General features: G+C 45.1%; 1 protein-coding gene across 1 annotated transcript in view; it reads right to left on the bottom strand.

Moving 5' to 3' along the window:
- Positions 1 to 9: 9 nt before the first annotated feature.
- LOC120557302 (potassium voltage-gated channel subfamily KQT member 2) overlaps positions 10 to 11,936 on the bottom strand; it is a 32,376-nt gene continuing 20,449 nt past the window's right edge. Inside the window, 5 exon segments of the mRNA XM_039797491.1 lie at positions 10 to 2,523; positions 2,525 to 2,866; positions 4,258 to 4,433; positions 4,528 to 4,648; positions 4,835 to 4,966. Of these exon segments, the coding sequence (XP_039653425.1) occupies positions 2,268 to 2,523; positions 2,525 to 2,866; positions 4,258 to 4,433; positions 4,528 to 4,648; positions 4,835 to 4,966 (1,027 nt within the window). The 3' untranslated portion in view covers positions 10 to 2,267.

Here is an 11,936-nt window from a genome sequence, read left to right as displayed (position 1 = left end):
AAGACTGAAGATGGTTTAAGGTTTTTAATTAATACTGAAATACAATCAAACAGGCAATCTCTACACAAACGTACAGTTTGATCTGAACAGACAGACGGTGACCATGGAAACAATTATAGGTGGTTTAAACATTTAAAGGTGGACAGTCAGATTGACAAATGAAAACCCTTCACAAAATATTACATTTTTTTTTCAAAAAACAAATTACAAAAAAACAACTTTCCTTCTTTGTCTCCATGTAAGTGGTAAATAAAATGTTCACATGCAGATAGAGGAATGAATGAATTAAAATGATTTAACAGCTAATCCCACATTGATCCATAGCGGATTGATCAGATGTACAGACAGTTAATAAACATTTACTGTCTGATGATGACACTCATATTTACATCTCTTAGCTCTCCTCTGCTGGTCAGACATGTTGAACTCTTCGCTCTGCTGGACGGATCTTCACATATTGTTTACATTCCTGTCGCTGGGTTATTTAATCAGCCGTTGGGATTTATGAATGAATATTTTAAAATAATTAACAGTGACATATTTTAGGCCTGCAGCTACAAATAATGTGATTATTTTCTTCATTAATCATATAGTTGATAAAACGCCAGAAAATAGTGAAAGTTTCAAAGTGAAAGATTCCTTCAAACCTTAAAACCTAGAAACTCCGATAAACCTGCAAAATATTAGCCACAAACGTGCAAAATACGGTTACAAAGACATCACAAAGTTGTATCTCTGTCACAGTTTCTGTAGTTCCAGCTCTCTGCCTGTAGAGGGCAGAATAAACAATTTTATGCTGAAAGCTCGGGATGACTCTCAGGAAATAACACAGTCTGTTGTTCCCATGATGCTTTGTGTCAGCTTTTTCAAAACGACTGCAACATTGAGGTGTCTGATAATAGTGTTTACAACCCTAACTGGGTGGGGTGGTGACTGCGCAGTGGATATGACACCTACCTTTGGTGTGGGAGATCTGGGTTTGATTCCCACTGCGATACATCAACCAATGTGTCCCTGAGCGAGACACTTACCCCCTAGTTGCTCCAGAGGCGTGTTACCTCGGACATATATGTAGCAATTGTAAGTTGCTTTGGATAAAAGCGTCAGCTAAATGACATGTAATGTAATAACTAACCCTAACCCTTAAACATGGAAAGAAGCAACCAATCAGGTGTGAGCGTGTGCCAGCAGTGAACCAATCAGTGATAGTGAAAACAAACATTTGTCACATTAAAACTTTCTCATGAATAAAACCAGCGATAGAGCCAGTTGTTTGTGGGGTCCATAGTTCCTCTGGTCTGGCTCAGTGTTGGGATAAAGCCTGACATCTGGCGCGTCTTCCTCCGTTAGCTCCGCTATATATTCTGCAAGGGCGCAGTCTGTGCATCTGGGACTTAGCGCCGCCCAGGATGGCTGTGATTGGTTTAAATCAGTGATTCCACGCCAGAAATTAAGGGTAAAAAAGTAAGCTAAACAGTTTGAATGATTATTTATAAGTACTGGATAAATGGTTGAAATAGTTAGTTAAAATAATCGTTAATGGATATATGGTCAAACATTTAGCTTCACTCCAAGTAGTAGTATCCTAGAAGGTTTGTAGTAGTAGGATACTCACCATACCAAACGTAATATTGACAGTTCAGTTGTACAAAAAAATGAACAATATCCTAGCCTGGTTGACCCCAGGCGCAATTGGGCAGAGCGAAAACCTATCAGAGCAATGAAGGAGATGACGATTCAACGTCGATGCGCTATCGTCATATCGTGTAAAGCCCGCGTCAACGGTTGTGATTGGTGCCTCGATTTGGAAAAATTGGAAATGGGCTTGAATGGGCTCTTGGCCAGACGGAGTTGCAGAGCAAATCTAAAATTTGCCGGAAGTTCGTCAGGGTTTTCCCAGGCTAACAATATCCACTTTTATATAACGAATAGTGTTAAACATTTGAAACAAACATTGTGAATGAACGAAGGGGTACGTGAGTTTGTCTGACAGGACTGCTGGGGAACCTCAGACCAGAAAGGTTAGGAACCACTGTGTTAAAGAAATACCAACAAGCCAGAATGTGTAACCCCTATCCCAGAATAGATGAGCGGGGCGGCCAGACCATACTGCAGGGATGTGGAGATATGTCTGTGAGACTACAGTGCCCATGATGCTTTATTCTGTAACTCCAGCTGGTGTTTAAAGTGTCTGTTTCAGTTTTTAACAGTTTCTTAGTTTAAATCCATATTTTGATCGTTGTTTGAATTGCTGTGCTGGTTCGGCTCTACTTGGTTCCGGTCCAGGCCTGGTCAGAGTGCGGCGAGGGAGCGCAGAGCTCCGAGTCGGAGTCCGACTCACCCTCTGCAATGTACGGCCGGACGGTGGCGCAACGGGCGGTGCCACCTCCCCGGCTGGCGGAGTAGAAGCCATTGTTGAGGAAGTCCAGGTTCTCTCGGGACTGGGAGAGGGAGAAGCCGCTGAAGGAGCGCACCAGCTCCTCGTGGTCGACAGATGGGATGGAGACGGAGGCGTCGCTGTCCAGCTTCCCCTCCCCCTCCTCCTCCTCCTCCTCCTCCCCCCCTCTCTGGAGGCTCCGCCCCCCCTCTCTCTCCAGCGCTGTGCCGGCTCGATCGGTTCCCGCCGTGTCTCTCTCCGGCCGGAGGAGGCGGGAGTCGAACCAGTGACCCGTCCCCCACTGGACTCGGAGTGTTGCCATGGCTACGCTGGGGAGGGGCCTGCTGGTGCAGCTGAGAGCTGATTGGTTGCCAGGAGGTTGAGGGCGGGCAGGTGGGAGCGCTGTAGTTCCTGTGTCCGGTGGAGCTGCTGGAGCGGACCATCTTTGTCCCAAAACGACTCTTCTCAACGTGGTCGCCAGGCAACACCCTGAACAAAAAAATGCATTCATGTGTTTGTGCTCTTTAAAATCATTAAGATAAGAACATAGGAACAACTTAACCTTTAGACAAAGCAGACTATCCTATCATTCATCAGGTAAAGATTAAGAGGTTTAAAGATGTTTTGTATATACACTCACCTAAAGGATTATTAGGAACACCCGACAAATACTGTGTTTGACCACCTTTCACCTTCAGAACTGCCTTAATTCGTCATTGATTCAACAAGGTGCTGGAAGCATTCTTTAGAAATGTTGGCCCATATTGAGAGGACACCACCACCACCAGCCTGCCCAGTGGTAACAAGGCATGACGGATCCATGTTCTCATTCTGTTTACGCCAAATTCTGACTCTACCATCTGAATGTCTCAACAGAAATCGAGACTCATCAGAGCAGGCAACATTTTTCCAGTCTTCAACTGTGCAATTTTGGTGAGCTTGTGCAAATTGTAGCCTCATTTTCCTATGTTTAGTGGAGATGAGTGGTACCCGGGGGGTCTTCTGCTGGTGTAGCCCAGCCGCCTCATGGTTGTGCGTGTTGTGGCTTCACAAATGCTTTGCTGCAGACCTCGGTTGTAATGAGTGGTTATTTGAGTCAAAGTTGATCTTCTATCAGCTGGAATCAGTCGGCCCATTCTCCTCTGACCTCTAGCATCAACAAGGCATTTCCCCCCCCCTCAGGACTGCTGCATACTGGATGTTTGTCCTTTTTCAGACCATTCTTTGTAAACCCTAGAAATGGTTGTGCCTGAGAATCCCAGTAACTGAGCAGATTGTGAAATACTCAGACCAGCCCGTCTGGCACCAACAACCATGCCACGCTCAAAGTTGCTTAGATCACCTTTCTTTCCCATTCTGACATTCAGTTTGGAGTTCAGGAGATTGTCTAGACCTGGACCATACCCCTAATGCATTGAAGCAGCTGCCATGTGATTGGTTGATTAGATAATTGCATTAACGAGAAATTTAACGGGTGTTCCTAATAATCCTTTAAGTGAGTATATTTTTTTTTACTTGTTCATTGCTATTTAGCCCTTATATTGTAATGGATATTTGATGTGATTTGGTCTGTCATGTGACCTTATCTGTGTTACTTGTTTACACTACTCTTTTGACTTATTCCTGTTTCAATAACTTTGTATACAAGAAGTTATTACAGGCTATTTAAACTTTACCCTCTCTTGTTCTTCAGAGTCCTTCAACCGTTTTAAACTGAAGAGCATCAGAGGGACACTTTCTACACACCGAGCAGCACTCCATGCAGACTGGATCATGACTAAGGTAAATGTTTAATTGTCTAGATAAAATTACATTACATTACAAAAACAAAGGGACAACAAGTGAATACATAGACAACATGTTGGTGTGTAGACACTGACTGGGGGATCTTGGAGATGGACTGGCTCTTTTGCAGTTGGTCCACTGGACTCTGGTAGGGCGGGGCTGGCTCCGGCTCCTTGGGTCCAAAGTAGGCGTCGGTCTCAGCCTGAGGGATTCCCATTCGCTGGATGTAGATGTTTACCAGAAAGTCCAACTTTCTCTCCATGGAGAGGACCTGAGGGACACAACATTGGGTTCAGATTTCAAACTGAAACTGCATCAAAAGAAACCAGCAGGTTCAGAGTCCGAGAGCCTTGACCGTTGGTTACCTGCTTCTCCACCTTCCCCAACCGTCCCATCATGCTTGGGTCCTCAGGAAGCTCCTCGTTGGCTGTTTTGGGACGGTCCTTGTCTGCGATTGGTGTCCCTCTGCCAACTATCTGATCCACCCTTCCGATCAGGAGACAGCAAAAGTCAAACTCTGAAATTAGCATCTTACTATCACAATACTTTTTTCAGTAAATGTGACTATTGCTTTTTTAAACAAGTGTTTTCATTGGGACCAAAGCCGGAGTGTCCCGCCAACAAAGAGAACATTCAGGATGAAATAAAAATGGCGGCGGTTCGAGGTCTTACCTGGACTGGAGGTTCTTGATGCGGGCAAGCATGTCCAGGTGTCCGGCTGAATACTGTTCAATCACGTCCATTACATCATAGGGACGAAGACTCTCCTTAAACTTCCTCTTAGACACCATGAATCGCATTATACTGAGAGAGAGAGAGAGAGAGAGAGAGAGGAAACAGGAAGTCAGCTGTCAATGTCAACCTCTAGTGCATGTCAAAGACATTCAGACCTGCAGTCGTCATTTTTGACTTTTTCGACATACTATACTTTGACATTTTATGACTTCTTTCAACATACTTTACAGACTTTTTATGAATATTTTGACATTTTATACTATGACTCTATTCAACATACTGTACTAAGACTTTTATGACTTTTTTGACATACTATACTATGACTTTCTATGACTTTTTTTGACATGCTATACTATGACTTTTTATGAATTTTCCACGTACTATAATATTACTTTTTTTTGACATACTATACTATGACTTTTAACAATTTTTTCCACATACTATACCATGACTTTCTAAGACATTTTTGACATGCTATACTGTGACTTTTTATGACTTTTTAGAAATACTATTCTATGACTTTTTTCGACATACTATACTATGACTTTTTATGAGACTTTTCAACATACTATGACTTTTTTCAACATGCTATACTATGACTTTTGATGAACTTTTTCCACATACTATTCTATGACTTTTCCACATACTATACTTTGACTTTTTTGACATACTATACTATGACTTTTTTTGACATACAATTCTATGAGTGGATGACTTGAAATTACAACTCGCTGGGAATCGCTTTGTTCGTGACTGCTGGGTTTTGATTATCACTGAGACCTGGCTTCACCCGGGGATACCCGATGCTAGCATGCAGCTAGCAGGCCGCACTCTGCTCTGCTGGGACAGGACCGAGGACTCCGGTAAGAGAAGAGGAGGGGGGCTCTGTATGTACGTACATGATAACTGGTGTAATAACGGGACAATTATAGATAAACACTGTTCCCCTGACCTCAAGTACGTGTCTGTAAGATGCTGGCCTTTCTTTCTACCGAGAGCGCTAACAGTAGTGATCGTTAGAGCTGTGTGTATTCCACGCGGCGCCAATGTAAACATGACGCTCTCTCTCCTGCTGATCACTATAAACGAACAGCAGCGGGCCCACCCCAATGGTGTTCATATAATCGCAGGAGACTTTAAAGGTCCAATATGTAATATTTGTACTGTAATAAATCCAAAAATGACACCAATGCCTCATCAGATATTAAGGAAACATGTTAAACTGAAATACTATCTTTTCTGACAACAATGCTAATGTCAGTATTTTTTCTTTTTGAAATTTACATTCCGTGACGGAATTTCTGTTTATGTTTTGATCTGTGTGTGTGTGTGTGTGTGTGTGTGTGTGTGTGTGTGTGTGTGTGTGTGTGTGTGTGTGTGTGTGTGTGTGTGTGTTGTTATCAACGGCCGTTTGACAGCCAGGCCGGGTTGCCAGATATACCTGTAAACAGGTAAACCCAGCGGGCTACAGCTGTAATGGTAGTACAGCCATGAAAGCAGCACACAAACGAACAGGATAAATGGAGATAGATTCTACCCGACCTAAAAAAACAGTTGCCTGACCAGAGACGGAACAACCCCCTGGTAAATATTGGAGATGTATTTGAAAGATGGAGACAGGTTAGATCCCAAAAGGACGCAGAATTGGCTTATTTCCTCCTGAACAGGTAAGCATTAGCTTCAGGCTAATTTATCACAGCTACTAGGGGCATTTTATGTCATTTCAACATTTGTGTACTCACATTGAATTATATAGCTAGAGTACCCGAGTTGGTTACTCGCAAAAACAATTGAGACAGTAAAGCCAGTAAAGTGATCCCGACTGGTCCTGGCTAACGCCGCCATGCTAACCCTGCTAACGTTACCGGGAGGACCAGGCAAGCGGGCCATGGCTGTTTACAACGTGTAGTTCCAACCCGGTCTCACGGCAGTTCGTGTAAATATCAACGTTATACTTAATCTATTGATACGTGTTCACGGAGATGTTTTTCTCGTTTTTTACGGTAAATGTGACGTTATTTTCTCGGGGAAAGCGCCGAATGTCACGCTTATTTTCTCGGGAAAGGGCGCGCCGAGGCCGGAAAAGAGCTCCATAAGCCGGGAAGCGGCGGCCCGGCGGGGCGGGCGCTGGATGAGGCGGCCCGGAGGCGGCCGAATCATGTTGTCCGCCCGCGTAATAACCGACAAAAACGTCTCCGTGAACACGTATCAATAGATTAAAATAACATCACATTTACACGAACTGCCATGAGACCGGGCTGTTCAGTCGGCATGGTGGTGGTATTTTTAGCGGTTCCTATTGTAATTCTAAGCAGAGGAAGTGTGCCTGACTGGCGTGTGGAGAGGATGGTGAGGCTGTTGTGTTTTTAGCGGTTCATACTGTAATTTTGGCTATGTGAGACTAGCATCTAACGTTAGCTACTCTGCTGTGCTGTGGAGTAATGTCTGGCTATGTGAGACTAGCATCTAACGTTAGCTACTCTGCTGTGCTGTGGAGTAATGTCTGGCTATGTGAGACTAGCATCTAACGTTAGCTACTCCGCTGTGCTGTGAAGTAATGTCTGGCTATGTGAGACTAGCATCTAACGTTAGCTACGCCGCTGTGCTGTGGAGTAATGTCTGGCTATGTGAGACTAGCATCTAACGTTAGCTACTCCGTGCTGCTTGGAGTAATGTCTGGCTATGTGAGACTAGCATCTAACGTTAGCTACTCCGCTGTGCTGTGAAGTAATGTCTGGCTATGTGAGACTAGTATCGTAACGTCGCTACTCTGCTGTGCGGGAGTAATGTCTGGCTATGTGAGACTAGCATCTAATGTTAGCTACTCTGCTGTGCTGTGGAGTAATGTCTGGCTATGTGAGACGCATAGAACGTTAGCTACTCCCGCCGGTGCTGTGGAGTAATGTCTGGCTATGTGAGACTAGCATCTAACGTTAGCTACTCCGTGTGCTGTGGAGTAATGTCCGGCTATGTGAGACTAGCATCGAACGTTAGCTACTCTGCTGTGCTGTGGAGTAATGCGCGACTTGTGAGACTAGCATCGAACGTTAGCTACTCTGCTGTGCTGTGGAGTAATGTCCGCCTATGTGAGACTAGCATCTAACGTTAGCTACTCCGCTGTGCTGTGAGTAATGTCTGGCTATGTGAGACTAGCATCTAACGTTAGCTACTCTGCTGTGCTGTGGAGTAATGTCTGGCTATGTGAGACTAGCATCTAACGTTAGCTACTCCGCTGTGCTGTGGAGTAATGTCTGGCTATGTGAGACTAGCATCTAACGTTAGCTACTCTGCTGTGCTGTGAAGTAATGTCTGGCTATGTGAGAAAAGCGTCTAGCAACATTGTTGTGAATGCTGCGGTCTCAGCCTGGCAACCTCCGTGAACTTCGAGTCTGGGCAGGAGGGGGCGGGGGAAACGACTCTCCAGTATTTTGAATTGGTAGTGCAGTAACTATTTTAACCGTTAGCTGCCAGTATTACATACAATATTACATATTGCACCTTTAATAAGGCTAACCCTACTAAAGGGAGTTCACTCTAGATCATGTTTACTCCAACATTAAGCAAGCATACAGAGCCATACACCTCCCCCACCTAGGCCAATCAGACCATCTCTCTCCTGCTCTCCCCAGCCTACACCCCCCTCAGACGCAGTACCAGGCCCACCATAAAGACCTGGCCTGAAAATGCACTCTCCAAACTACAGGACTGTTTCAGCCAGACGGACTGGGACTTATTTGAACACCAGGAGCTGGAAACATTCCCAGGAACAGTACTGGACTATATCAAGTTCTGTATCGGAAATGTGACTGTGGACAAAAACATTCGGGTTTTCCCAAACCAGAAACCCTGGATGACCAACCATGCCCGCGATGCTGCCTTCAGGTCAGGTGACAGAGCTCTGTACAGGACTGCTCGAGCCAACCTGCAAAGTGGTATTAAGAAAGGCAAGGCGGACCACAAGAGGAGCATAGAGTCCCACCTGTCCAGTAACAACACACGGGAGGTGTGGCGGAGCATACAAGATCACGAACTACAGAGGCTGTGATGCGACAACAGGGGACCTGAGTGCGCCGCTGGCAGAGGAGCTAAATTTCTTCTTTGCTCGCTTTGAGACATCACAACAGCACCACTCATCTGCACCAGCCCTTCCTCCACCCCTATCTGGTTCCTGCACCACTCCAGCCCTGCCCCCATCCCCACCTGGTTCCTGCACCACTCCACTCACTGTGAGGGAGCATGATGTCGGACGGGTGCTCCTGGCACTGAACTCTAGGAAGGCTACTCTGGCAAGGTGCTCAGAGCGTGTGCCCACCAGCTCACCTCCATCTTCACCAGGATCTTCAACCTCTCCCTGACCCAGGCAGTCATCCCACCCTGCCTAAAATAAGCCACAATCATCCCAGTGCCGAAGAAGTCTCCCATCACCAGCTTAAATGATTATCGTCCTGTGGCCCTCACTCCGGTAATCATGAAGTGCTTCGAGAGACTGGTTCTTCACCACATCAAGGACTATCTCCCCCCAGACTTCGCTATCAGTTCGCATATAGCTCAAACAGATCCACAGAGGATGCCAACGCCGTAGCTCTCCACTCTGCACTGAGCCACCTGGAGCAGCAGCAGAGCTACGTCCGGATGCTCTTTGTGGATTACAGCTCAGCTTTCAATACAATCATTCCGGACATTCTCATCACCAAACTAAACTGGTCACTCTCGGCCTCCCCCCTCTCACATGTGCCTGGATGAAGGACTTTCTCACCAACCGGCCCCAGTCGGTGAGACTCGGCCCCCACCTCTCCTCCCCTCGCACGCTGAGCACCGGCTCCCCACAGGGCTGTGTGCTGAGCCCCCTCCTGTACTGTCTCTGGTCTCTGGCCAGTGTCCTTTTCTATGCTATGTTATGTTGGGGAGGCAGCACTAGGAATAGAGATGCTGGATGACTGGACAGGCTGGTATGAAAAGCTGGCTCTGTGGTGGGCATGGAACTGGAGTCACTGACATCAGTTGCAGATAAGAGGACCCTGAGCAGACTGCTCTCTATAATGGTCAATGACTGCCACCCCCTGTACACCACTTTCTCCAAGCAGAAGAGCATGTTCAGTGGTAGGCTCCTGTCTCTATCTTGCAAAACAGACAGGCTGCGTAGGTCCTTTGTCCCTAGGGCCATCAAGCTCTTCAATGCTACACAGAATGGGAAGAGTGTGATTGACTTAAGTGTTTAAGTCTGCTCTGCACACTGCCCTTTGTACCATGCCTTCATCTGGGAGCCTTTATACATACACGTAAACTACCTTGGACTACCTTGGACTGGACTGATTGCCACTATTTGACTCCCTTACTGGCTATATTAGCCATCTGCCCATTTTGCTAGCTTGCCTGTATGGTCAATACACCACACTGTCTTTTTAACAGTTTTCAACTTTAACCTACACTTTTCTTCAAGTCTTTTACTAGATTGTATGTGTAGTTAAGTAATGATTTAGTGTTACTGTTGTACTTGAATAGACATAGAATTTGCACTGACACTATCTTGCACTATGATACCATTGCACCTTTCTGCATTTTTTCCAAACCGCCACTTTAAACATGCTACAATTAAAGCACTTTGAATTGCCCTGTTGCTGAAATGTGCTGTATAAATAAAGCTGCCTTGCCTTGCCTTGCCTTACAATCTAACTTTACTATAAGGGCACAATATTGATATCTTTCTTTGTATTTTTGAAGTATGTATGTGTGCCTATGTGTATGTATGTTGTGTATAAGCTATTGGACACCTTAATTTTCTTCAGGATAAATAAAGTATCTCTATCTATCTATCTATCTATCTATCTATCTATCTATCTATCTATCTATCTATCTATCTATCTATCTACACCCACGACTGCAGTCCGGCCCACAACAACAACCTCATAGTCAAGTTTGCTAGTGACACCACAGTGGTCGGACTCATCTTAAAGGGAGACGAGGCAGCCTACAGAGAGGAGGTCCTGAAATTGGCAGCCTGGTGTTCAGAGAACAACCTGGCTCTGAACACCAAGAAAACCAAGTACATCATTGTCGACTTCAGGAAAAACATCACCGACCGCTAAATGACCCCTGTACATCAACGGTGAGTGTGTGGAGAGGGTCCACACCTTCTGGTTTCTCGGCGTCCTTATCTCCGCTGACATCTCCTGGACAGACAACATCACAGCGGTCATCAAGAAGGCTCAACAGCGGCTACACTTCCTGAGGGTCCTCAGGAAGCACAACCTGGACTCCAACCTGCTGCTGACCTTCTACCATCGAGAGCCTGTTGACGTACTGTATGACAGTATGGTACGGCAGCTGCACTGTGGCAGATAGGGAGAGGCTCCAGAGAGTAGTAAGAGTAGAGTAGCAGCACAGAAGATCATTGGCTGCCCTCTCCCTTCCCTGATGGACATTTACACCTCCCACTGCCTCGGCAGAGCAGAAAACATCACCAAGGACAGCCCCCACCCCGGCTCTGATCTGTTTGACCTGCTGCCCTCAGGGAGGCGCTACAGGTGCATCAGAACAAGGACTAGAATAGTTTCTTTCCGAAAGCCGTAACCACTTTGAACTCACACATGCACTGACTTCACAGTCTTACCCCCAACCACCGGACTTTCTATTATCCACCTACTGTGCAATATTTAATATTTCATACTTTTGATAATATATAATACTGTGCAATTTCATTAATGTGCAATAAATGTATACTGTGCAATATCATTAATCCACACTGCATATCACACTGTATATGAAACCATACTTATCTTTTTAATTTTTTTAATATGTATATAGTGTATTAGAACTGTGCACCTTCCCCCCCACACTGCCTGTATGTACATGTTGGCACTGGAAAAGGAGTTGCTTTTAATCTGGTTGTACATGTGTATAGTGACAATAAAAGGCATTCTATTCTATAACTTTTTATGACTTTTTTCGACATCGTATACTATGACTTTTTAGACATACTATACTATGACTTTTTATGACTTTTCAATGTACCATAATACTAATAATAATAATAATAATA

This window comes from Perca fluviatilis, chromosome 4, assembly GCF_010015445.1.
Source record: "Perca fluviatilis chromosome 4, GENO_Pfluv_1.0, whole genome shotgun sequence".
In the NCBI taxonomy this organism is placed as follows: Eukaryota; Metazoa; Chordata; class Actinopteri; order Perciformes; family Percidae; genus Perca; species Perca fluviatilis.
The sequence above is the reverse complement of the archived record's forward strand: the minus strand, read 5'-3'. Positions and strand labels throughout refer to the sequence as shown.